Here is a 26,189-nt window from a genome sequence, read left to right as displayed (position 1 = left end):
CATTTTTGGGTTAAAAAAACACACAAATAAAGTAAAGAAACATACAATTTTTTTTTTGAAAAGTACATGTAATGCCATTTTGTTTCATTTGGTTTTAAAAATCAAATCAGTCAAATGGGAGCCGTTATTGTCCACACACTGTCGAAGGCGTTCATGAAAGTTGTTCATAACGCGGCGGATCATTTCATGGGGAATGGCAGCAATTTCTTGACGAATGGCATCTTTAACTTGTTCAATAGATCAAGGGCGATTAATGTATACCTTTGACTTGAGGTATCCGCAGAGAAAAAAAATCACAAGGATTTAAATCAGGTGATCAGGCGGGCCAACCGATGTCACCACGCAATGAGATTAAATGACCAGGAAACATCTCCCTCAAACTCCCCATTGCACGTCGAGAAGTGTGGGCTGTTGCCCCATCCTATTGAAACCAAACATTTTCTATATCGTGGAGCGTATTCAATTTGTGTCTGAGAAAAGTCTCTAGCATCTTACAATATCGATCAGAGTTCACAGTCACTGTGACGTTGTCTTCTTCGAAGAAGTACCTCATTTACCGAATTCATGTTAGCAACTGAAACGAAACAAAATAACATTATTCGAAAACGAAACAAAACAAAATAAAATGGCGTTATATGTACTTTTCGAAAATAAAAAAAAACTTTTTTGTTTCTTTAATTTATTTGCATTTTATCAAGCCTACAATTGTGTCAGATCATTTTGCCGGACCCTGTATATGTAATCACCAACAGTAGTCGCGATGAGTTGACTCAGATGTAAATCGAGGCATATCACACCTATCCTGGCAGACCAGACCAATGCTACAGTCTGGGGGGGAGCTCGCATCGATGCGCATTTCTGAGAAGGGGCAAATGTAAACAAACAGTTCGAATGAACCAATCAGCGAAGAGTAGACGTGACGTAGAGGGAAAAAAATATCCATGTCATCTTTTGAAATAAATGATTCCACTGCTGTCTGCTGCGAGGGTTTTAATGACTGTGTGTCATAGCTATTTGATTTGATTTGATTTGTTTATTTTGGCAAGTACATAATCAACATTCACTACAATTTCATTTTACATTATGTTGTACAGGCGGCTCGGTTGGCACTGGTTAGCACGTCCGCCTCACAGTTGGGAGGGTGCGGGTTCGATTCCACCTCCGACCCTCCCTGTGTGGAGTTCCCATGTTCTCCCTGTGCCCGCGTGGGTTTCCTCCCAAAACATGCTTGATAGGCCGATTCAACACTCCAAATTGCCCCTCGGTGTGAGTGCGGATGTTTGTTTGTCTCTGTGTGCCCTCCAATCAGCTGGCAACCGGTTCAGGTTGTCCCCCGCCTACTGCTCCATGATGGCTGGGATAGGCTCCAGCACGCCCGGGACCCCCGTGGGGACAAAGCGGTATAGAAAATAGATGGATGTTAGTTGGTCTCGCTGCAATGCCGCTGCCATACATAAACAATGCACTAGGATTGAAAGACATGTTTTGATTATGCTATAACTAATCATATCACATGTCACTGGCCATGTTTAAAATTGAGGAATTATTGATTTGCCCTTTCCGCTTCAAAGGCCCTCCCCGTGTGGAGTTTGCATGTTCTCCCTGTGCCTGCGTGGGTTTTCTCCGGGCACTCTGGTTTCCTCCCACATCCCAAAAACATCCAAATTGCCCCTGGGTGAGAGTGCGAGTGGGGATGGTTGTTTGTCTCTGTGTGCCCTACGATTGGCTGCCAACCGGTTCAGGGTGTCCCCCCACCTACTGCCCGATAACCGCTGGGATAGGCTCCAGCACGCCCGCGACCCCCGTGGGGACAAAGCGGTAAAGATATTGGATGGATGGATTATGTTGTACATGACTTGTTGAAAAGGGAGGCGGGTTGAAGGAATTCTGCTTATCTAGTCCTGCCCCAATTTCAACCAAGGGTTTACACTGCCAGACACAGTCTACATCTCGACAGTATTACCTAAGTACCACCATAACAAAACAAAAAAAAGAGGAAGAAACAAAGAATCTGAAAAATTACACAAGATAACATTTGATTTGAATACAGCAATGACAAGTTAACTAAGTTATAACATCCATCCATCCATTTTCTATACCGCTTGTCGCCACGGGTGTGCTGGAGCCTATCCCAGCAGATTATGACAATTTGATTTGAATAAAACAATCAATTTAGAGAGAGTTGGAGTCACAATCTTGGCGGCATCCCGAGTACCACCCCCAGCACCAGGCGGCACCTGCACCGATTGATCACAAGCAGTCATCTCCCATGCTGGCCTCCTGCACCTTGACCATTTTCCCATTAAGTTCAGACATCTCGTGATAGAGCCTTGTCTTCATCTCTCTGGTCTCTCAGCCCTCAGGCGGTTTTCCAAAGCTGGAAGTCCCTCATTTCCAAGGATGCCAGACTTCATTTCCTTCAGCTTTTGGTACAAATGCAGCACTATGAGGGTCAGAGACAGCCAGCAGATGATTATCAAAATGTACACATCTTCCCCATCTTCCGTGACGTGCCACTTGCTCCTGCTGTCCATTGTGTATCCTGCAAGAGAGGTACAGTGGGGGCCAGTTTTCCTAGTTTCTGGACGTCGAGCGGCGATGGTCAGGTCGACGGTTTGCGCTGAAGGCTCAGCTTAGGAGATCCATTGCATATGATGCAGTGAGTGAAGTGCCTGTTTCTGTCGCCTGAAAACCTGCCCCCCGTATGCCCTCAAGTTTGCAACTACATGTGTTTCAAGATCAACATTCAACATTTCACAACATTGTTTATGAGTTTCAATGTCAAAATTAAACAACAGTGTTGACAAGTTTTGATATCAATATTTGCACACATCAAGTACACGTAAGATTTCAAAGCACAAGTCACACTAGATTTCATATGGAATACGTCTCATATGACGCATTGTATTTTTGCATCAGTAAATAGTTTTTTTTTTAAGGTCTTTAGGTATCTTGATTTCTGCGTTTAATTTATTCCAATATTTAACTCACGCCACTGATAGGGTGTGGCTTCTTAATGTTGTGTTTATTTGCAGGTGCTCAAATATCTACAGTCTTATGAGCCCCAGGTTATTTTGTCTCAGTCTGAATAGTTTTTTTTTTTCTTTTGTAAAAGGCATGTCAAATCTTGAGACTTTATACATGTTAGCTAATGAAGTGTATATTATAATATCTCGCAGCTTGAGTATTTCATCTTTAAGACACAATTAATTTGTGTGGGAAGTGTAGGATTTGGAGTGAATGGTCCGTATTGCTCATTTTTGAAGTTTATTGAGAGGTTCTAGTGAAATAAGGTAGGTGTGGCCCCAAACCTTGGCGCCATAGAACAAGTGTGGTTCTACCATTGCCGAATATACTATTCTTAGAGTTGACTGGTTCACTTTGTTTTGTAACCTGCATAGTACAGATATGCTTTTTGCTAGTTTGTTTTGGAGGTATGTATTTCAAATATGGTTTCCATCCCAAGAGGTTATCAATTGTGATGCCCAACATATTATTTTCATTAACATTTTTGATGGGTGAATCATTTATCCAGAACGATTTATACTGGTGTCATCCACAAACATTACTAATTTAAGTTGATCACATACATTGATTATGTCATTTATACAAGTATAAACACTTTAGGCCCCCAAACCAACACAAGCGATACTCAGACAAGTTGACCTAGTATTACCGTATTTTCTGGACTATAAGTCGCTCCGGAATACAAGTCGCACCAGCCAAAAAATGCATAATAAAGAAGAAAAAACATATATACGTAAGTTGCACCGAAGTATAAGCCTCATTTTTGGGGGCACTTTATTTGACAAAATACAACACCAAGAACAGACATGAATAGGCAACTACAGGCTAAACCATACAGTATGGTAACGTTACATAAACACAAACGAGTAACTGAGAGCGTGCCTGACGTAAATATTAACAGTTATTCAAATAACTATAACATAAATAACAAGTTCATCAAACCATCCGTGTCACTCCAAATCATTAAATCCATCGAAATCTTCGTCCTCTGTGTTACTTATAAACAACTCCGCTGACTCCAAAAGTATATGCGGCGCTGACGTTAGACTTGTCAGTTGCAGTTCCAATTATTCCACAGGCCTAGAGCGCCCCCATGCGGTTTAGTTTGAAAATAACATGTGAAGTGATATACTAGTAAGTAAGTAATGTGTCATTGATCAAGTAATAATGTTTTTATAATTTCACATATAAATCGCAAGCTATGAAATAAACTGTGATTTATTCTCCGAAACATACGGTACTTTTTTGTACAAACTGTTGTCTATTATTTTGATAGCTTTTGATCCATTTTAGTGATTTACCCTGTAGTCCATATACCTATTCAGCCTTTCAAATAGGATGTTGTGACTTATGGTGTCAAAGGCTTTTCTTAGGTCCAAAAATATTCCAATACTATCTAGTCTGTTGTCCAGGGCCACGTTTCTGTTTTTGGTGAAGTCGGTGAGTGCATGAGCAGTTGATTTATTTTTGCGAATGCCATATTGGTTATCACATTGTTGTCTTCTATAATTTTCTCCACCATTTGAATAAACAGTTTCTCTATAATTCTAGAATACTGGGATAGAATTGAAATAGGGTGGTAGTTATTGAGATCATGCTTATTTACTTGTTTATAAATGGGGAAGACTTTTGTTATTTTCAGTTTTTCAGGAAATACCCAACTTTCAAAAGATAGATTGTTGTAGGCTGTTGTCTTTTCTATGGCTTTTATCAGTTTCATGTCTGACTCATTGGTGTCAATAGAGGTTTTGCTCGTATACTTTGTTAGAATTGAGCATAGTATTTCTTCTTCTGTAATTGGTTCAAGCACAAATGTGTTTTTGGAAATGTCAGTTTCTTTCAAAGTAGTTCCAGTGTAGTTGTTGTTTTGGGAATGTCTTTGCAAGATTTTCTCCCATTGTAACGAATAATTCATTGAAGCTTACAGCTATCATTTGCTTGCTCTCTATCTGCTTGTTTTGTAAATTGAAGTAAGTGGGGAAGTCAGGATGTCTTTTTCCGCGGCCTGTTATCATGTTGATAACAGCCCATAGATTATTTGTGAATTGTGTGCTTGTTCGCAATAGTTGGTCATGAAATCTTTTCTTTCAACTCTCAGTTGGTTACTTACCTTATTTCTGTAAGCCTTAAGTAACATTTCAGTTCTTTCCTTTAAATATTGATTATATAGTTCATTATTTCTTAACTTGTTTTTCCAAAGAATCAGAAAATGTTTAGAATTTGGGACATAAAAGTGCAAAGGTGCAAAGCCCAAATAAATTACTTAAACATCAACAAAAAACATTCTCATGAAGAGTAATTTGTGGTTCATTAAGAGCACTACAACTTCTCCTACAATTCCTGAATGATCTCATAGGATGATACCTTATTGTTGCCGGTTGACAAGAAACGGCGAGTGGGGCTGCTCGTCGCGCGACTGAGTCAATATCGACTAAAATGTAACTGCGCATTCTTCGCTCCTCCAAGCACAGGTTGCATTTTGATGATATACGTGCTGTGCGACTGTTTGTGGCCGGGATTGTCAAATTGGTTTTCCCCGTCTAAGCCTTGTTCACTGTGTGTTTAGTGGGGTTTTAAGTCTAAGAAGAGAAAACCTGGCACTCAAACGAAAATGAACTGCCCTTCAAACATTTTCTTCATCATCACGTCGTGTTTCGGCGGGGCTGTTTCATATTTGTAATTAGAAGAATAGAAAATCCACATAAATTTCATGTAAATGCAAGTACAGTTTCCACAATAGTTTTTATTATCTGTTATTAATTTTAAGGGGAAATTTCATGTATCAAAAGTATGAGCGGTAACGGTAATTGGTATTGGTATCGGTGATTACTCGAAGAATTGAGAAAAAGTGGTCTCAAACAGCTCTAGTTTTTGTGATAATAATATATCAAAATAAAGTATTTAAGCCTGAAAACCAAAAAATGCACTCAATGGCCATTGTCTGTAGCAGTAGCTCAAAAATTTGGACTCCCACGATTGGACCAGCATTGCAGGTGAGTGATTGCCAGCCAGCGCAGCACAGCGGCCACTGGCCTTCAGCCCACTGGTAATGTCGAACTTTTCTGCGAGTCAACAACCGCTTTCTATTCGGATTGTTCTTTTGATTTTTTCCATGTGCAATGCAGCACATCTTGACCATGGCCCAGTGGAGTCGCATCAGCCAGCTGATACAGTACCTGCCTGACCAGACCATCTACGACTTCTACCCCTCCGCCACATTTGCTATTGAAGTACGGCACTTTTTGTCTGAATGGATTGAAAACCAAAGATGGTAAGGCCCAGACATCACACACACACTATCACACACAGTACGCTATGCTTATTGTGCACAATAGAAACATGTCATACTTAAGTTACTTATTACATACTTGAGTTGTCAATGTGTGTTTTCTCAGGGAGGAATTTGCTCTGGAGAAAGTGGAGCAGGAAGATAACGCCCGCGCTCTATTGGACGAGATCATCATGCTGCTGCAGTCGTTTTCTCAGCATAATGCTAATGTAGTGGATAAAATGAAGCTTATGCAGATTAGCAGGAACATGGTAAGGAGTCGAGCAAAATCCTCAACAACTCAGCTGATATTGGGGAATTTGTTGATTGGTTCAAGTACAGTGGAGCCTCGGTTTTCGAACGTCCCGGATCTCAAACAAATCAATATTTTTTTCCTTCGGATGTCGGACGAAATTCGGTTGTCGAACCTCGCGAGATGAGCTGAGAGGACCCGCATGCCAACTGACTCAGTTCGTTATTACGTTCTCGTTACTCTGAAGATTGCATCAACTCTAACCATGCCACCAAAGGAAGCAAGTGGGAGCAGTAAAGTCATCCTAAAATACAAAGACGCTCCTAAAGCAATGCGACACTGAGCGCCCGGCACGCTGCGGTTGCGCGATCGAACCAAATTAAGCTCCCTGCGCACTGAGGTCCATTTAAATTTTGGAAAGTACATTAGGACTTTAAAAATATTATCTAAAATTTAGCGACCGCTCTGTCACAATAATGCGACCAGCGCGGTGCAGTTGCGCAGTCGGCGACACACTACGGTTGCGCGTTTGGCGGTGCGCTACAGTTGCGCAATTGGACAAAAATGCGCAAATAGAAAAATGCTTAAAAAAGGCTTTGGGTTTTTTTGGGCTTGGAATGGATTATTTTTTTCCTCATTATTTGTAATGGGAAAATATGATTCGGAATTCTAACGATGCACTTCTCGAACAGCTTTCTGGAACGGATTGTGTTCGAAAACCGAGGCTCTGCTGTATTTGACATTTAATTTGAATATACAATTTCAGGTTTGACGGTTTACGGGGGTTTTAAAAAGTCATCATTTCTTCTGTCACCTCTTTGAAGTTAATTCAGCACCAGTAGCTTTTTTTCTCCCTTCCTTCATGGCGAGCAGTTACACATGGGGTAAGGAGGGGACCAAGAGAGCTTAGACAAAAAAGACAGTTACCTTTGCAATTTTTTCCCCAGAGCTGTATTACCATCACAGAGCCATCACACACAAAACGGGTGATCTGAAATAACAACTAGCACAAAACCACTAACTTCAATACTGTTGCATTTATTAATGACAGAAATTTGGCTACACCCTCAGATTCCGCACGCACCAGTACATGACGCGAGCTGCAGCAGCTTTAGCAGGGAACTTCCCTCTTTCCAACCACTTCTTCTAGTTCATCCCAGAGGATCTCAAGGCATTCCCAACACAGCCGGAAGACTAGATATGCACCGATCCGACTTTTTCAGTTTCGATACCGATACCGTGGCTTTGCGTATCGGTCGATACCCGATACCGTTCCGATATTATGGTTGACTTAACAAGCTACATACCTCTACATGTGGAATAATAAAATATAGCATCGGGACAAGAGAATAAACAAGTCAAATACAATAATCAAGCAATGTAAACATGTCTCTACATAGTGCAATCGCACCATTCATCGCCTGGTGCTCTGAAACTTGTGCACTCTCACCCCCTCATTAATGCTCACTTAAGCAGCAATGAAAAATTATTTGTCAGGAAGACAAGCATTTCTGCTCTGTCTGCAGTCAGTCTGTTTCGCTTGTCATTCACAGTGTTGGAAACTGTGCTGAACAATCGCTCACCTTCCACACTGGTCACAGGGGGCACAGAGATACTTTTTGGCAGTAGCAGCGAGATCAGGTAGCCGATGTTTGTTGGCTTCCCAGTAATTGTATGGGCTGTCTGATGCAGTGATGGTTTTCTCAGCTAAATATTCATTCAGTTGAACTGCAGGGCCTGAGCTGCTTGCTGCACCTGCATCCTCACTCTCCTCCAGAATTTGCTCTAATGCTTCCATGAAACTGCTCTTGCTTGGAGCTGCTACTGCTTCTGCTGCAGTCTCCATCCGAGGGGCCTTCTCTGGTTGCTGTGAAGCCTCCGCTGCTCCTGCTGTGCTGGTCAAGCCCCTGTCTTCAACAGTGCATCTTTTGCATGCTTGGTAGAGGTCTCACTTGTAAAGTATCTGAAACAGACATAGAACAGCTTAGGTGTCTATAACTTTCATATTGCCATACTTGGTATCTGTTATATAAAAGCAATAGCTCACTTCAGACCGTGATATGTTGTGATTATATCACAGCTAATAGCTCACGGCCTGTTGAGTATGTTAGCTTAAAATATCTTACCTGTCCTTATATCTTGGGTCCAACAAAGTGGCCAGGGCGTACAGAGGCTCATCTTCTACTGAGTCAAAACATTGTTTGACAGCTTGGAACAGGGTCTTTTTCATCGTTTTAATGCCAGCATCTGCCTCGTCTTCCTTGGTCAGGATGCGCTTGAGGACAGTGATGGCTGGAATGACATCAGCAGTGGAGGCGGTGGATGAGCTTATTTTCCTGGTCAGCTCTTCAAATGGTTCCAAAACAGTGCTAGTTTTCTCCAGCAAGGCCCACTGGTTAGCAGTCAGTGTTGTGGGCAGATCATAATCCACACCTAGTACGCGCTTCTGTTCCAGCAGACTCTGTATCATGAAGTAGGTGCTGTTCCATCTTGTTCTGACGTCTTGTTGTAAGCGTTTAGGTTGCATTTGCATCTGGAGTTGGACGTCATATAGCCGTGAATAAGCAAGTGGAGAATGTTTGAAATGTTTCACCATCTGTCGGCCGTTTGCAATCGCATCGCTCACACTTCGCTGAGACAGTAGCCCCTCGTTAACAACGAGCTGTAGTGTGTGAGCAAAACAGCCCAAGCTGCACACTCCCATCTTTTCCATGGCCTTTTTTATATTGCTGGCATTGTCCCTGAGAATGACATGCACTTTGTTGAGCGAAATATTCCATTTATCAAGCATTGCCTTAATGGCAGTCGAAATTGTGTCACCATTGTGTGCTCCGGGGAAGTTTTTAGCTTGCAGCACGGCACTGCGAGGGGTGTGATTCCTGTCTAACCAGTGCACATTTAAACTCAACATAGACATGGGGCACACCTCCGAGCTCCAGATATCAGTTGTGAAGCTCATGGCATCTCTTAAGTCTTGTGACAAGTGTTCGCACACTTTCTCATACATTCTGTGCGGTCTCAGAAAAATACTTGCGCGATGGCAAATTGTACCGTGGCTCCAGGTGCTCAAGTAAACGTTGGAAGCCCTCGTTTTCAACAACACTCATCGGTTGTCCATCCAAAACCATGAATTCCAGCACTTTCTCAGTAATTCTCATAGCTTTTGCGCTATTGCCTGGGAATTTCTCCCGTCTTTGCAGTGCATCTGCTAACGTTAACTGCCGTGTAGGTCCACCTCCCGCTCCCTTAGATCTGCTCAACTGCTGGAACTCCTGGTGCTCCGTTGAGTGGTGTTTCTGGAGATGCTTAATTAAATTGGTAGTACTATAACTGGCAGTACTACCACCACCCCTGGCAACATTAGCTTTGCAGACATTACAAACTGCCGTCGAGCTAGTTGGCATGTTCAGTTTAAAGTACCTCCACACAGCTGACTCTTTCGTTGGCTCCATGTTTGCGTTTGTTTATAAAACTCTCGTGGCATGCGGCACACGTGCTGCTGACGTATGACGTAGCCCGCGTCCCAATAGATTAAGGAAAGGATCGGCTCACAGATCGGCTGCATTTTCCGATACCCGATCCATCTATTTTGTTGATATCCGATCCAGATATCGGATCGGTGCATCTCTACGGAAGACATAGTCTCTCTAACACTTACTGGGTTGTCCCCAGTCATCAAATATCATCAAACTGGACCCCCTCAACACCTTGGCAGAACATAGAAATTCTGTCCATAAAAATTAGGAACAGAAAGGGGTGACTTGGCAGAGTTAAACCTTCACTGGACACAAGTTCGACTTACTGCCGGCAATGCGAACCAAACTCTTACATTGGTGATATAGGGACCAAAGAGGCCATATGAGCAGGTTCAGTGCCCAAAGTGCCTCCCACAGAATTCCTAGAGGGACATGGCCTTCTCCAAGTCCACAAAACACATGTAGACTGGTTGGGTAACCTCAAGGACCCTGCTGAGGGTCCACTGTTGAAATTATTTATTTAAGTGGCCAAAGCAACCAATAAAAATGTATTATAAATTTTGGTGTAAATACATCTTTAATGTTTTGATCACTCTGTCTATTTAGAGCAACGCGTAATAAATAGCATATGTGTGTTGGTGGCCCCTGCTACAGTCAATTGTAAATTGTTGATATAGTTCCATTACATTCAATGCAAAAATAGTTTTGAGCCATCAATTTTTTTATTAGACTTAGACTTAGACTCAACTTTATTAATCCCTTGGGATTACTCCTTCAGGGAAATTCTGTGTCCAGTAGCAGTAAAATACAAAATACACAAGAAAAACACAAGAGATCAAGATATACAGAAGATGCAGAAATACACACAGTGCAAGAGTTAGCAATGAAATGTAAAAGAGGCAAAAAGATAAACTAGGCAAGAAAATTGAGGGAGGTAAAACACTACACAGTAGTTGCCATAATATTGCACATTGTATATTGACGTGTGAATGTGTAATTGACGTGTGAATGTGTAATTGAAGTGTGAATGTGTATTATTACAAGCATCTCCATGTCCCTGTTCATGTCCATGTCACCTCCTCCCCCCCAGTGAGGAGTTGAATAGCTTGATGGCTTGGGGGACAAAGGAGTTCTTCAGTCTGCTTGTCCTACAATTGGGGAGGAGCAGTCTCCCACTGATCCGGCTCCTCTGATTAGTGATGACAGTGTGCAGAGGGTGACTGACATTGTCTATAATGTCCAACAGTTTTTTCAGTGTCCTTGCCTCTGCCACCGTCTCCAATGAGTCCAGCTTCTTGCCGATCAGAGAGCCGGCTCGCCTGACCAGTTTGTCCAGTCTGGGGGTGTCCTTCTTGGATGTGCTGCTGCCCCAGCACACCACGGTGTAAAACAGGACACTGGCAACCACAGACTGGTAGAACATCTCCAAGAGTTTGTTGCAGATGTTAAAAGAACGTAGTCTCCTCAGGAAGTACAACCTGCTCTGTGTCTTCCTGTGAAGGTGGTTGGTGTGAGTTGACCAGTCCAGTTTTTTATCCAGCCACACCCCAAGGTACTTGTAGGAGTCCACAGCCTCCACCTCAGCCCCCTCCAACAGTACGGGCCTAGGCTTAGGCCTGTTCCTCCCAAAGTCTATGACCAGCTCCTTGGTCTTGGAGATGTTGAGCTCCAGTTGGTTGGCACGGCACCAGGTGGCGAAATCCCCCACCAGGCTCCTATACTCCTCCTCTCTATTGTCCCTGATACACCCGACAATGGCTGTGTCATCCGCGTACTTCTGTATGTGACACAGCTCAGAGTTGTAACAGAAGTCTGAGGTGTACAAGGTGAAGAGTACAGGGGCCAGCACTGTGCCCTGTGGGGCTCCAGTGCTACTGACCACAGTGTCAGAGATGGTGTCTTTTAGTCTGACGTACTGTGGCCTGTCTGTGAGGTAGCTGGAGATCCAGGTCACCATGTATGGGTCCACTCCCATCCTGCCCAGTTTGTCTCTGAGCAGGGGGGGCTGGATGGTGTTGAACGCACTGGAGAAGTCTAGGAACAGAATCCTCGCTGTGGCGCTTCCCTTATCCAGGTGGGAGTGAACTCGGTGCAGTAGGTGGAGGATGGCGTCCTCCACTCCAACATCTGACTGGTATGCAAACTGCAGGCAGTCCTGAGCATGTCGCACTTGAGGTCTGAGGAGACCGAGGAAGAGCCGCTCCAATGTCTTCATCAGGTGTGAAGTGAGTGCCACCGGCCGAAAGTCATTCAGTTCACTGGGCCGGGTCTTTTTAGGAACCGGCGTGATGCAGGATGTCTTCCATAGTGTAGGCAATATCCCCAGCTGCAGGCTGAGGTTGAAGATCCGTTGAAGTGGTTCCCCCAGTTCAGCAGCGCAGGTTTTCAGTAGTCTGGGACACACCTTGTCCGGGCCTGGTGCTTTCCTGGGTCGAAGCTTCCTCAGCTGTCCTCTGACCTGGTCTGCTGTGAAGTAAGGCAGAGCTTGTGTTGGCGTGGGGGGGCTGGAGGAGGGGAGTGGTGGTGCTGTGGTATCTGGGGTGGGGGGGCAGGAGGAGGAGGGTGGGGGTGCTGTGTCGTTTCGGGGGTGGTGTGTTGTGGAGGGAAGGAGAGATGGCTGCAGTAGAGGTGGGGGGGTCGAGGGCCGATCAAACCTATTGAAGAAGTGGTTCAGCTCGTTCGCCCTCTCCATTGTCCCTTCAACGACCCTGGTCTTGATGTCGTGGCCCGTGATAGTCCTCACACCTTCCCAGACGGCCCTCATGTTGTTTTCCTTCAGCTTCTGCTCCACCTTTGTCCTGTAGGTGTCTTTGGCTTCCCTCACACAGTGTTTCACCTCCTGCTGTGCTGCCTTCATGGCCTCCCTGTCTCTGCTCCTGAAGGCGGCTTTCTTCCTGTTCAGGACGGCTTTGACCTCCCGTGTTACCCAAGGCTTGTTATTCGGGTAGTAGCGGACTGTCTTAACAGGAGAGACCACATCCATGCAGAAGTTCAGGTAGTCCGTCAGGCAGTGTGTCAACCCCTCTATGTCCTCACGGTGCGGATCGATCAGCACATCCCAGTCTGTGGTGTTAAAACAGTCTCTCAGGACACTTTCCATCTCTGGGGTCCACTTCCTGATGGTGCGGGTTGCAACGGGCTGTTTTTTTACCAGGGGGGTGTACTCTGGTTGTAGGTGGATCAGGTTGTGGTCTGACTTCCCCAGTGGGGGGAGCGGTGTGGCCTTGTACGCATCCCTCACATTGACATACATGAGGTCTATTGTCCTGTTGTTTCTTGTGGGGCAGTCAACAGCCTGATGGAAAACGGGCAGAGTAGAGTCCAAGGTTGCATGATTAAAGTCTCCAGAGATTATTACAAAAGCATTGGGGTGCTGAGTCGTTAGCCTGGCTGTGACAGTGTGTATAGTCTCACAGGCAGTGGCTGCGTCCGCGCTCGGAGGGATGTAAACACAGATGGTAATCACGTGACTGAACTCCCTCGGCAGGTAGTATGGCCGCAAGCTAACAGCTAGCAGCTCAAGGTCCCGGCAGCACAACACAGTCTTTACAGAAACATATCCCGGGTTACACCAGCAATGGTTCACATACACGACCATTCTTTTTTTTCCATGATAAAATACAAATAAACTTTCATGTCACAGATGGTAATAATCCTGTCAAATTATTGCAGAGGGAAATTTGACTTGCTTGAATAAAAAACACACATACACAAGTTACAATAAAAAGGACCGGTCCGCCCAAAAAATTGTGAAAATCAGCATATAAATGATGACCATTATATATGCAATGGAAAAGAAAAAAACATTTTTATAAATTTTTTTGAAAAAAATACAATAAACATTTTCCACGGTAAGCAAGGGTTGTATACCACCAAACAAAAAGTTAGCCCAGTATTGTCCAACCAGACCTTTGAGATGAATGCAAAACAAGAATGAACTGTACAGAGTAATACCTGTGATGTCTTCCAGAATATATTTCAGCATCAGCCGCTGCAGTTTGCAGTGATGGTGAGGGACACGCTGCGCAAAGAGAGGGCCCTGCTTGAGGCTGTAAGGCTATTTCTTATGCTTCTTCTTTAAATTTATTTCTCATGCCCAAAGCCTGTGTTATTCATTTTCTACATACTAGCATATGTGTATCATGTGGGCTGAAGTGAGGTCGGGTGAGCTGCATTGACTGTTTGGGACAAAGAAGCAAGTCATTGAGAGCTCACCATAGTTGTTACGTTATGGAAAATGTCATGTGCCCACAGTTGCATGCACTGTTGTCGTCGCCCCTCATCATAGTAAAGGAGTGCGATTCGAGGGGGGACCTGAGGGAGTCAAGTCAAGTCAAGTTTATTTGTATAGCCCTAAATCACAAACAGTCTCAAAGGGCTTCACATAGCCAAAAATTGACAATTATTCTCCAAGCATCCCCTGATCTTAAGCTCCCAAAAGGGCAAGGAAAAACTCAAAACCCCTGCCAGGGGAAAATGAGAAACCTTGAGAAGGGACCACAGATGGAAGGATCCCCCTTTCAGGATCACCAGGTTGTAATGGATGCAGAGAGGGCACAAGTAATACATATTATGAAAATCAATGAAAAAATGGATGTCGGAGGTGCCCTCGATTGTCCTGGCATAATTTATAGGATACAATATTATGCTGAGGTGTAATTGTTAAACTTTCATAGACAAATGATACTATTTATGGTCACTGAGGAGAGTTTGGGGGGGGGGAATATTTTCTTCCTTGGGGGGTGGGGAAAAATTGAGAATCACCGGGTTAGAAAAACAAAACTTTGGAAGCTATATTTCCTAAACGTCAAGGTACTACTACTCTATGTTAAAATAACTTTATATTTCAAATCATTATAGTTGATCAAAAAATTCAAATTTAAAGTACCTATTATGCTCATTTTGATTGATAATGATGATCATATTTTTAGATAGTTTTCAGATTTGACATACGGAACCTCATGGTGGGTCAGTATCTGATTTTGGTGGTGTGTCTTGTGTACAGATGCCACAGGTAAACAAAACTCCACAGCATCAACCATATGTCACCGGTGAATCAGCATTACCTAGCACAGATGTGGATCACCTGGTCCTCAAAGTGCGGGATGTCCAGGACTTGAGACAGAAAATACACCAGGTGCAGGAAGAGCTCAATTGGGAAAGGCAGAACTATGAGTCATTGCAAGGTAATTAAAAAAAAAAAAAAGTACAGTTGTGTATATGTTAGGGCTGTCACCAACTTTTTTTTTTTTTTAAAGAATTGATTATTCTATTGTATCAAGGTATTTCATTTTTGAGGCTTGGAAGTTGAAATATGGAAGTCGGACATTCAGTGCGGTCAAATCAACAACTAATGTCCATGCAGTAAACACACGTTGTTTCCCGGTGTCGCAAATATGGGTTTAAAAAATTCCAATTACCCCATGTATAATACGTCCCCACAAAATCAACCTCAAAAAGTATCTTCTTTCTGTGTATTCATGTACTATAATCGGGTACCTTGATTTTCCGGCATCTGTTGTCATCATCTTGGTTGCATGTGTGCAAGTTTCTAATGCTCACATAACACAGTCAGACCATACAATACGGCCGGGGGGTGAAAAAACATCAACCAAGTCAACGTCATCATTTTTTTTTCTTTTTCCGAGACATTTCCGGCCTTCATTGTTACGCCAGCCACTCAAACATTTACAGTCCACATTCTGGTTTACAGTCTGTTGTACACTTACTATACCATTCATCACCATTTTTAGAGTGTATTGGCATACTTTTTGGTGGAAAGTTGACATTGCAGTCATTGACTTTTTCCAGAGAAGCACGTCATGTCAGTCTTCGAACTAGTTTTGACGACTCATCCTAATGCTTCACACTTATTTTAACACAGGCAGTGGAATTGGTTATCTTTGTGAAAGACAGTAATCTAGTTCTCTCTAGTTAGAACGTATATACCCCAGCATTGCTATATCCAAATTACTGTATGGTGTTTGTACACTAGCTATCATATTAAGATGTGTTACATTGGAAATGGTAACTAATTGCTGGTAAACGGCAAGCATGCAAAACAAACTGCGTCTGTTGTCAAAGCTCGAGGAGAGTGTGGGGTTATTTCATGCCAAATCACACCAAAAAGATCAGATTGTGTATTTGTCAAGATTCTTTGATTAGCTACACACGATTTGCAAGTGGCTGACCAGTCCTGGCGCTAACTAACCAATGGTTTGGGGATCCTGTTTATAATACGCTCTGCAATTAATATTGGACAACATACCACGGTATACACCAGCACAGTGGTTTGGAAACACCAATAGTGATGGCACAACAATTTATTTAGGTCAATCAAAGAAGTGGTATGTCCTGCCAAATTTGAATGCTTTCTGCCAAAAGGGGCATGGCCACCATACATCCTTATATCTCAGGAACAATATTATACAATAGAGACCTGCTTGGGCAGTAAAAATATTAAATAAACTAAATTATATACTGTGTACACTGAGTGTACGGCATATACTACTACACTTACACCGTTAACATACATTAATAAAAACATTCCTACATAGTACAGTCATGGAGGGTGACCGTAAAACATTTCTTTTTTGTTTTTTAACGGCAGATAGAGGAAATGTGGAGAATTCCCAATTCCCAGAAAAATCGGACAATAAATCCCAAGTATAAAATGTCTGCCCTGACATCTGGGTGTGTCCAAGTATATTCAGGGAGGGGCAGTGCCCCCGCACCCCTTCCTTCTAGCTCCGCCAGTGTATTGTTCATATCTATGAACGTTCCTAAGCTGAACATTCTTAAATTGAGGACTACATGTATATTGTATTGTTCAAGATGATTGACAACAACTTTTAAGAGTAATGTGCACAATTAGGTGCATTTGGGGATTGAACGTGTTATTTACTGGTGGCACAGGGTCCATGGATCCCATGGTGTCAGAAGTCAGCAGACTGCAAAAACACATCCAGCAGCTGGAGTACAATGTCAGCACAATGGCAACGGTGAGCATAAATTTTTCTGCTTCATGAACCTCCTAGGAGGGGCTCAAAAGTACACACACTTTTTTAGGTATATGTACTGTATATATAATGTGTGTGTAGGTGTAAGTACTCTACTGTATATACTCTGTGCGTGCATATACTACTACGTATAATGTGCGTGCGCGTATCTGTGCATCACAGCTAGTAATCTGTGAACGACCGCTAACATTTGGAAATTCCCTGAGATACCCATGCACAACTCAGGAGTGGTGGGTGAATCGATCCAAATAGCACTATTATCGATATCGTCAATATCAATATCGGATCGATTCTAGTGTGAGATCAATACCAACGTTTCATTTTTGCTCCTGTGTTTTTTCATGCATGTGTTTTTTTTAATCTAGAATCTGGAGTATAATCTAATTGTTTACAATTTTTCTCAGAAAGAGAAAAATTTTGAGAATTTTTTTTGTACTGAATTCCCTCAATACACATCGAAGTAAAAGCTTTATCTTTGTCGTGAACTGATCATCTTGGACAATTTGATCTTTTTAAGCAGAAATAAAATGGAGAAAAATCAAAGGTATACTTAATGAGCGCAGTCAGCACTGCACTGGCATAGCTGTGTCGTCAATCGCGCACCAGCATTGTAAAATTTAGGCAAAGTATTGAAATTCTGAACGGCCAGGGTGAACCAGTGCGTTCTCTAAGCGTATTGAACGCAACATTGGTTTCCTGGTTTGGTCACATGACGTTCCGCATGTATCAGAAAGAACGTGAAAGGCATTAGTGACGTTTTCCGGTCGACAACGGGACGTAAATGTCCAATGAATTATTATGTCTAACTCTTATTCCAAAAATATAATGTTAAGCAGAATAACCAAGTTTTTATTGTTGCTTATGCATACAATGAATTATTTAAAAAAAAAAAAATCCTTAGGGTAGTTCATAAAATTTCAATTATGAACGATGAAATGAACAAGTTCTTTTTAAAATTTGTGAACTGAACTTTGAACTACCGTGTTGGCCCGAATATAAGATGATTTTTGCATTGAAATAAGACTGAAAAAGTGAGGGTTGTCTTACATTTGGGGTCTAGACATTATACCCATTTTCACTTTGCTTTCACTGTGATCGTGTGCGCCTTTGACACAAAGTGAGTACCGTATTTTTCAGACTATAAGTCGCTCCGGAGTATAAGTCGCACCAGCCATAAAATGCACAATAAAGTGAAAAAAAACAAACATATATAAGTCGCACCGGAGTATAAGTCACACTTTTGGGGCAAATTTATTTGTCAAAATCCAACACCAAGAACAGACATGAACCAGCAACAACAGGCTAAAGGATACGGTATGCTAACGTGACATATACACAAACGAGGAGCTGAGAACGGGCCTGATGTAACATTCAGAATTATTCAAATAACTATTACATAAATAACACGTTTATCAAACCATCAGTGTCACTCCAATTCATGAAGCTAAGCAAAGTTACAAGCTACAACACAGCTATAAGCTACGCTACATAGCTACGCTACAAGCTACGCTACAAGCTACGCCGAAAGCTACAAGCCACAAAGCTACAGAACAGAAAACAACATCATGCCTGGAGATAGACACAAAGGTCAATCTTGGAAACGAGGAACCTCCTCACGACAATTCTATCTGTGAACATCGAAGTGTTCTCCTCTGAAAAACGAACAATCTTAGCTGCCCTGCACAGCACTGGACTTAGCAGAGTTTATTGAGAAGGGACAGAAAGTTGTTCACCTGTGGCTGAACCACATCTAGCCAAGCCTTGTAACTAACTGCCTTGTAGCCACGATAAGAAGAAGAACTCCAATTCATTAAATCCATCGATCGTCCTTTATGTAAACAATGCCGCGTATATGCCGCATATGCGGCGCGCCGCTGACATCAGACCCGTTGTAAGTTGCATTTCTAATTATTCCACAGACCCATATAACGATATATAAAGTATATTTCAAATAACTATCATATTACAACAATATTATCAAACCATCTGTCACTACAAATCATTAAATCAAATTCCTCGTCCTTTATGTCAACAACGCCGCGCGCGCGCCGCTAAGATCTCGTATGTAACTATATTGTAGCGTTAACAAAGTACTAGGAAAGACGTGGGTTTGGTAAAACGGCTCTTTATTTAACAAAACAAGAGTTCAACGAGCCAGCAATTACTGAACTGTAACGATAAAAACATATACAAGTTGCTACACGAAATAAAATATATCAAATAACTATAACATAAATAAGTTTTTCAAACCTTGTGTCACTCCAAATCATTAAATCCTTCAAACGTGGGGCCCATCGTCATCTTCGTCATCCCGTGATTGAATCCTTTGTCCTTAATGTAAACAACCGCCGCGCTGCTGACGTCACTTTCAGGTCAAATGACAGTAATCCCTTGCTACATCGCGGATTGTTTATTGCGGTTTCACTACATCGTGGATTTTTGAATTACGGTATATTCATTTCATTGTTACTATTGTCCACTGTTGTGCCGTTTGTCCGATTCCGGTTTGCTTCGTGTGCGCGCCGTTTGATTGACAGCTCCGGCGCGCTCCTTTAAGTTTCCTTCGCATCGTACAAGTAGCCGTTACGCAGCGGCACGGCGACTAACGGTCGACAGCAAATGTATTTTGTTGTCTCGATCGATGACTTATGTTTGGTGTGTTGCCGAGAGTATTTTATTTATGGTTATTTAGTATAATGGAACCATTACACGCAGTTAGTTATGTAGTGTGTGCCGCCTACTAGTGTTGTGTGACGTCAGAAGTTGAGCGTTGACTTACGTGCTGTATTTCTGTCTGTTGCAGAACCACACTCACACACACACACACACACACACACACACACACACACACACACACACACACACACACACAAACACACATCGCACATACACACACACACCCCACACACCCCACACACCCTTCACACGATTCATACAATAATCACACACACAAGACTCATATTCACACACCCAAAGACTCGCCCATGTACACGCACCTGCTCTCACATTCTTACGACCAAACGTGCCTATATCCTTTTGCCAGTTTGCCTGTATGCCCCTACTGAGTCACAGTGCCTGTTACTTTTTTGCCAATAATTCAGTAAAGCAATTAAAACTAAACCACGTCTTCCCTCCTGTGTTCTGACCGACACTCGGGGGTAATAAGAGCATAACCGTCCGAGCCAACCCCCTATACTAGGTATGGGCAAACTATGGCCCGCGGGCCACATCCGGCCCACGGGACCGTTTAATCCGGCCCGCCAACCCTAAATCCATAAATTGTATTATTAAACATTTTTTTTTCGGTCATTTTTCCTGCAATGACTGCGTTTCCCCAGTAGATGGGGAACCACTCGCCTGCGCATTTACTACCGGAAGCCATGTCAGAAAGCTCGGTGCACAATCACAAGTGCGTGTACGTACTCAGTAGTACGGAAATGGCGCACTCGTGCTCTATTTGTATCAGTGCCGAATTTAGAGCGTGGGCTGTGACGACAGCATTCTTGTAATTTGCGCACCGAGCTTTCGGATACAGTTTTACGCTAAAGCCACCCACAAACCTTCCCCTGGAATCCTTCCATTAAAATGGGTCGCCCAAGGAAAAGCAAGGTGGACGCTGAGTGCCGAGTGTTTAAAAAGAGTGGCCAATTTGGCTCGACGTACGCGACGTGACGTTCAGCCACATGAACGTCAACATCAACCCGTCACAGATCTAGGTAAATGGACCAACACCTCGGATCTCTCCTAAGAATTGCCACAACAAATTTTACTCCAGACTATGACACACTAGCAAAAAAAGGGACACCAACAACACTGTTCCCACTGAAAATGAAGGGGAGGCTTTCAAGTTTGTTGTAAAAAAATGCATTTTGAATATGATCTGTACAAATAGCAGGGATTGAAACTAGCAACCATTCTCATTTTCAAACAATGCAGGATGCTCAAGGACATTGATGCACCACCTGTTTGTGACTAATATTAACCTGTAAAGTTCTTAAGGCTTACTTTAAGGAAGTGTTTCCCGTTTCCTCACCTCTGTTACCAGGTGTTTGTGAGTTAAAAGTCTGCTCTGATTTTCAGATACCCCTCACCGTGTTGCCGTTTTGATTACTTTATTTGGATGTATGCTTTCACCGATTCTTCAAGATGATATATTTGGTCAGAATGTTTGCCGTTTGATGTGATCTCATAAGATAAACATCTTTCATTAATCTGACCTGCAGGCACTGAAGTGATGGAGACTGTTATTCATAATAACAGTGTCGTATTTTATGAGAATCACTGATAGCACTTTTTTAGGGATTTTTTTTTTTTTTTAATGCTGTTAATAAATGCATTTGTTTTCAAAAAACTTTTTTTGAATATCCATGCGTTACTACCTACTAAAGGCCAAAACCTTTTATGCAATGACCTTTACAGGTCGTTTATATTACTTCACACAAACACTACATCCATCTGCTCCTGGTTCGGCCCCCCGGTCAAAATTTAGAACCCAATTCGGCCCGCAAGTCAAAAAGTTTGCCCACCCCTGCCCTATACAGTCCTCAGGCTCCCCAACAATAGCAGTAGCAGTTTCCATTATTTTATTGCAATGTTTTTCCTTATTCAGATTTGTTTCAAGACTACAGTTACAGTTAGACTCCACTTTGATGGTTAATGCAGTTATTGCAATTTTGCTATTTTATCACGGTAGATTGGTTTATTTACATTTCAAAAACCAGGAGCCATTCATTTATAAATGTGATTGCACTTTAGTTTACATATTTAAATGTTCAGATATTAAGATGTGATAGATAGTTTTTGCATGATTTGAATGAGGCAAAATAACATGCTTTTTGTCTCGAATATATTGTTATAATCATTTGTTTCAGATGAACTGTAATTATAAAAATTAAATGTGGTGTTCAAAAAGTCTTTTTTCAAACTTGAGTCTTGAAAAAGAGGGGTCGTCTTATAATCAGCGTCGTCTTATATTCGGACAATATGGTAGTTTATGTTGAAAATTAACTTTCCCAACAATGGTGTGTTTTGGTCCATTGTCTTGCTGCATGATGAAACATCTCCTAATTCATTTTTGGTGCAATTTTCTCTAAGTTGCCAGACATTGATGATATAACTCGCGATGGTAGCAGCAGGATGAATTCTGAAGTCTAAAATACTATTTTGACTGTCAATTTACAGAAAAATGCATAAATGCATCCAAACTAATTGGGTGAACCATCATCATGCAACAAGACAATGACCCACAACACACTACCATCTCAACAGACTTTATCATGGAGGAGAAGTGAAAGGTCTCGGACTGACCAACTCAATCACCTGATTTCAATTCAAGTGTAAATATCCAAACCACGTGTCATTGTAACGTTTGATTGTTGCAGAAGCGTTTTCAGCTGCTCAGTGAGTGTGTGGACTGTCTGGACCAGTGTCAGGCCCAACTCCTCAACAGGTTGAAGGCCTGGAGGTGGGAGCAGTACAAGGCAACCATTGGACATCCTTTTCATGACAACCTCAATGTACTGCAGATGTGGTAAGATATCAGTTTATTATTGCGTACTATTGCAATCAATCTGAAGCAACAGACTTATAGTATACAAACGTTACAACCTGGACCAGCCATATTGACTCATTAATGACTAGGTCAGTATTAGTAGCATGTCGTTTTGCATTTTGGTTTACGGGCTAAAACAGCGTACCATTATTTTACCGACAGTGAGGCTGGTAGTGCTTTATTTTGCAGCAGAAAAAAATGGGAGGCTGGCTCCATCTTTTGGTAAGGATGTAACCCTAACCCTAACTTGGTGAGTTACTTTGTAACGTGTTACTCTATAGTAGTGGCCATTTTGAGTAACCACTAATTTGATGCATTACTTTTTCTGAAATGATAACTACTGTATTTAGTATTCAAAAACCTACTGTGTTATTTTGTGTCTTAAAGCTAGCAAAACAAATAGTAAAAAAAAACTTACTCCAAAATGATAACTGTAATAATTATTTTTAGGTCACCATAGAGAGCTTTCAGGCATATTAGTAGTAAGGCCTAATTTCCACTATAATATGTTTCTTTGAGAACATGAGAAACAGTGGCAGACATTTGCCACCATGGTGGAGTAATGAATACCATGAATAAAACCCAGAATAAAAACAAAATGTGTAATATTATATGATTTCTAATCATTTATAGAGAAACAAGGGATAGGGATCGTTTTCTTTCTACTCCCATTGAACATATATACTGCACTAAACAGATATGTATAGATATATTTTTTATTTTGTTTTTGTATTTTATGTTATGTTTACATTTTCAAATCAACTGATCTAACAATCAAATCAGTGTTCTGACCAATGCGCCAGCTTGTTTACTCATTGTTTCAGTCTGGTTGCAAAGGTCTGCCATTGTCTCTCATGAAAGGAGTATGTTATAAATATGTCTTATGATTACATATACCTTATGGCTAATTACCTGACTAGGCTCACTGTAGAGACCTAAAATATATTATTGCGATTATCATTTTTGAATAAATAATTCATTGTGAAACCATAGATTAAACACAAAGTACAGTGGAGCCTCGGAGTTCGACCACAATCCGTTCCAGAAGGCTTTTCGAGAAGTGAATCGTTCGAATTCCGAATCATGTTTTCCCACTACAAATAATGGAAGAAAATGTAATCCATTCCAAGCCAAAAAAAAACGCTTTTTTAAAGCATATTTTCATTATTTTACACCATAAACTGCATAAATAAGTGAGTAGGTAATGTATAAATCAGTGCTTCCCATGTGCCATGAGAGATGTTCAGCTGTGCCGTGGGAAATTGTTCAACATTAAATAAATAAATAATAAAGTCCCAATGGTCGTCACACACACATCTGGGTGTGGTGAAATTTGTCCTCTGCATTTAACCCATCCCTGTGTGATTTTGATCCATCCCCTGGGGGAGAGGAGAGCAGTGAGCAGCAGCGGTGCCGCGCTCGGGAATCATTTGGTGATCTAACCCCCCAATTCCAACCCTTAATGCTGAGTGCCAAGCAGGGAGGCAATGGGTCCCATTTTTATAGTCTTTGGTATGACCCGGACCTTCCAGTCTTAGGGCGGACACTCTACCACTAGGCCACTGAGCTGGTTAACATTAATTACGGAGCGCATTGTAAACAGGATCGCCAAACCACTGGTCAGCGCAAGGCCTGGTCAGCCACCTGCTAATCGTGCATGCGTGGCAAATCGGAGAATCTTGAGATTTCATGTTGTGGCATCGGCACATACTCAGTTAATGTGTGTCTTGCTGTGTGCTTTTACTAACAGTGATACTATGACGGCTGTGGTGCGTTTTCAGTCCGATGGAAATCAGAGCATGTAGTTCAACGGGAGAACCTGTATTGTTCATTTTTCATCAACATAAAATACACAGTCAAGTCGAGACACCTCGACTGTGATAGCCACTCAGCCGCTGTCAGAACAGCAGAGCGTCTTTAAAAGTGACTTTATTCTTATTGTCACAATATTTATAGAGCTAGTCTAAAACAGTAAACAAAGTCATATTGATTCTTTTGGATTTTAATCACAATCACTTTCAATAGTTTATCCTTACACCGTCTAAAACCTTTTTTCAAAAACTCACACTTTTATTTACAAAAGAAATACAATTTAAAGAATATGTAATATTTATTTTTATTCAACTATTCGACTCTCCATACATATATAGGAATAGAACTTAACGTCTTTTGTTGTAATACAACTGATTTTAAGATAGAAGCTGGTGTAACACTTAACAGATTTTTGTTGGTGGTGTGCCTCGAGATTTTTTCCAATGAAAAGGTGTGCCGTGAATGAAAAAAGGTTGGGAAACACTGGTATAAATAAATAATATAAATAACAAACTGAATTAATAGAGTAGGCTAGGCTGGGGAATGTATTGCCGTATGTGTAGCAACTCGCTTGTGTGTTGCATTCTAATAGTAAAAGATATCTTTTTAAATTGTGAGGGGAAAAAAAGCACATCAAAACATTTTTTTTATTTTTACCAATGAAAGACAACATTTCAAAGATCTTGTGAAAGAAAACAGCAAAAACGTTTTCCTAATTTCAAAAACAAAAACAAAAAAAATGCAGAAATTCTAATGAAAGATAACATACAGTATACGTACGTATAATTTGATGCACGAACTGCATCAAAGTTCGTGAGCAGCAAAAACAGCAAAAACATTTTCTTTCTTAATTTCAAAAAACAAAAAAAACTGCAGAAATTCTAATGAAAGATAACATACAATATACGTACTGTATCAAAGTTCGTGTGGATCGAGCTTATTGTCGATTTTGCCATGCAGAACTCCCGCGCCAACTCTGACACACGCACACCGGACGCATATTTTGCGACTAAATCTTTTTTAAATTCAACCGTTTTGCGCACTACTTTCCTCTTTTCGCCATGATCAACTTTACTGCTCCCACTTGCTTCCTTTTGGAGGCATGATCAGAGTTGATACAATCCTCAGAGTAACGAGAATGTAATAATGAACGGAGTCAGTTGGCATGCGGGTCCTCTCGGCTCATCTCGCGAGGTTCGACAACCGAATTTTCGTCCGACATCCGAAGCAAAGAAATCTCGAATTTTTTGTTCGAATACCAATTTGTTCGAGAACTGGGACGTTCGAAAACCGAGGCTCCGCTGTAATGCCTTACTTACCGGCATCACTTCTTTCGTGTAGTCTCTAGTCCGACGTCAGAGTACACGAATGTAGCACAATGATGAGCCAATACATTTGTCAAAGACAAACGTAGTGTGTCGTGGCATATTTTGAATTGCCTTGACGTGTCTTAGCCTGTGTTGCGTACATAATCAACGATTGGATGGCTGGCGTATGGGACAGATCACGACCGCTACGACGAAAGTCTGGCATGTCAGCATTTTTGTTCGTCTTGCCACAAAGTGTGACAGAACCTATGTCATCCTTCAAGTGGTTCTTGGGCATTGACCAGTAAGAATACAGTGCCCTCCTACTTATGATGAGTGATTTGACATGATGCGCGCAAACAAACCAACATAATGGCATGAAAAGGAACGGACAGTAACTCAGCTGATATCAGCATATCAGCCACAATATGGAGGATTTGAGGAACTGTGGAGGCAGCTAGTATGCATTGCCTCAA

At 41.8% G+C, this 26,189-nt stretch overlaps 1 protein-coding gene across 4 annotated transcripts in view; it reads left to right on the top strand.

Moving 5' to 3' along the window:
- The window catches only part of stat6 (signal transducer and activator of transcription 6, interleukin-4 induced), a 78,483-nt gene that overhangs the window by 2,113 nt on the left and 50,181 nt on the right, over positions 1-26,189 (top strand). For 3 of the 4 annotated variants that reach the window (XM_049754642.2, XM_049754641.2, XM_049754644.2), the window contains exons 2-7: positions 6,153-6,298; positions 6,423-6,567; positions 13,995-14,075; positions 15,030-15,210; positions 16,940-17,025; positions 22,425-22,573. In XM_049754642.2, the coding sequence (XP_049610599.1) occupies positions 6,165-6,298; positions 6,423-6,567; positions 13,995-14,075; positions 15,030-15,210; positions 16,940-17,025; positions 22,425-22,573 (776 nt within the window). In that variant the 5' untranslated portion in view covers positions 6,153-6,164. Of the gene's footprint in view, positions 1-6,152; positions 6,299-6,422; positions 6,568-8,101; positions 8,190-13,994; positions 14,076-15,029; positions 15,211-16,939; positions 17,026-22,424; positions 22,574-26,189 lie in introns of those variants that run through there. The other variant, XM_049754643.2, reaches the window with a different exon arrangement.

Source organism: Syngnathus scovelli, chromosome 2 (genome assembly GCF_024217435.2).
Source record: "Syngnathus scovelli strain Florida chromosome 2, RoL_Ssco_1.2, whole genome shotgun sequence".
Lineage (NCBI taxonomy): Eukaryota > Metazoa > Chordata > Actinopteri > Syngnathiformes > Syngnathidae > Syngnathus > Syngnathus scovelli.
The sequence above is the reverse complement of the archived record's forward strand: the minus strand, read 5'-3'. Positions and strand labels throughout refer to the sequence as shown.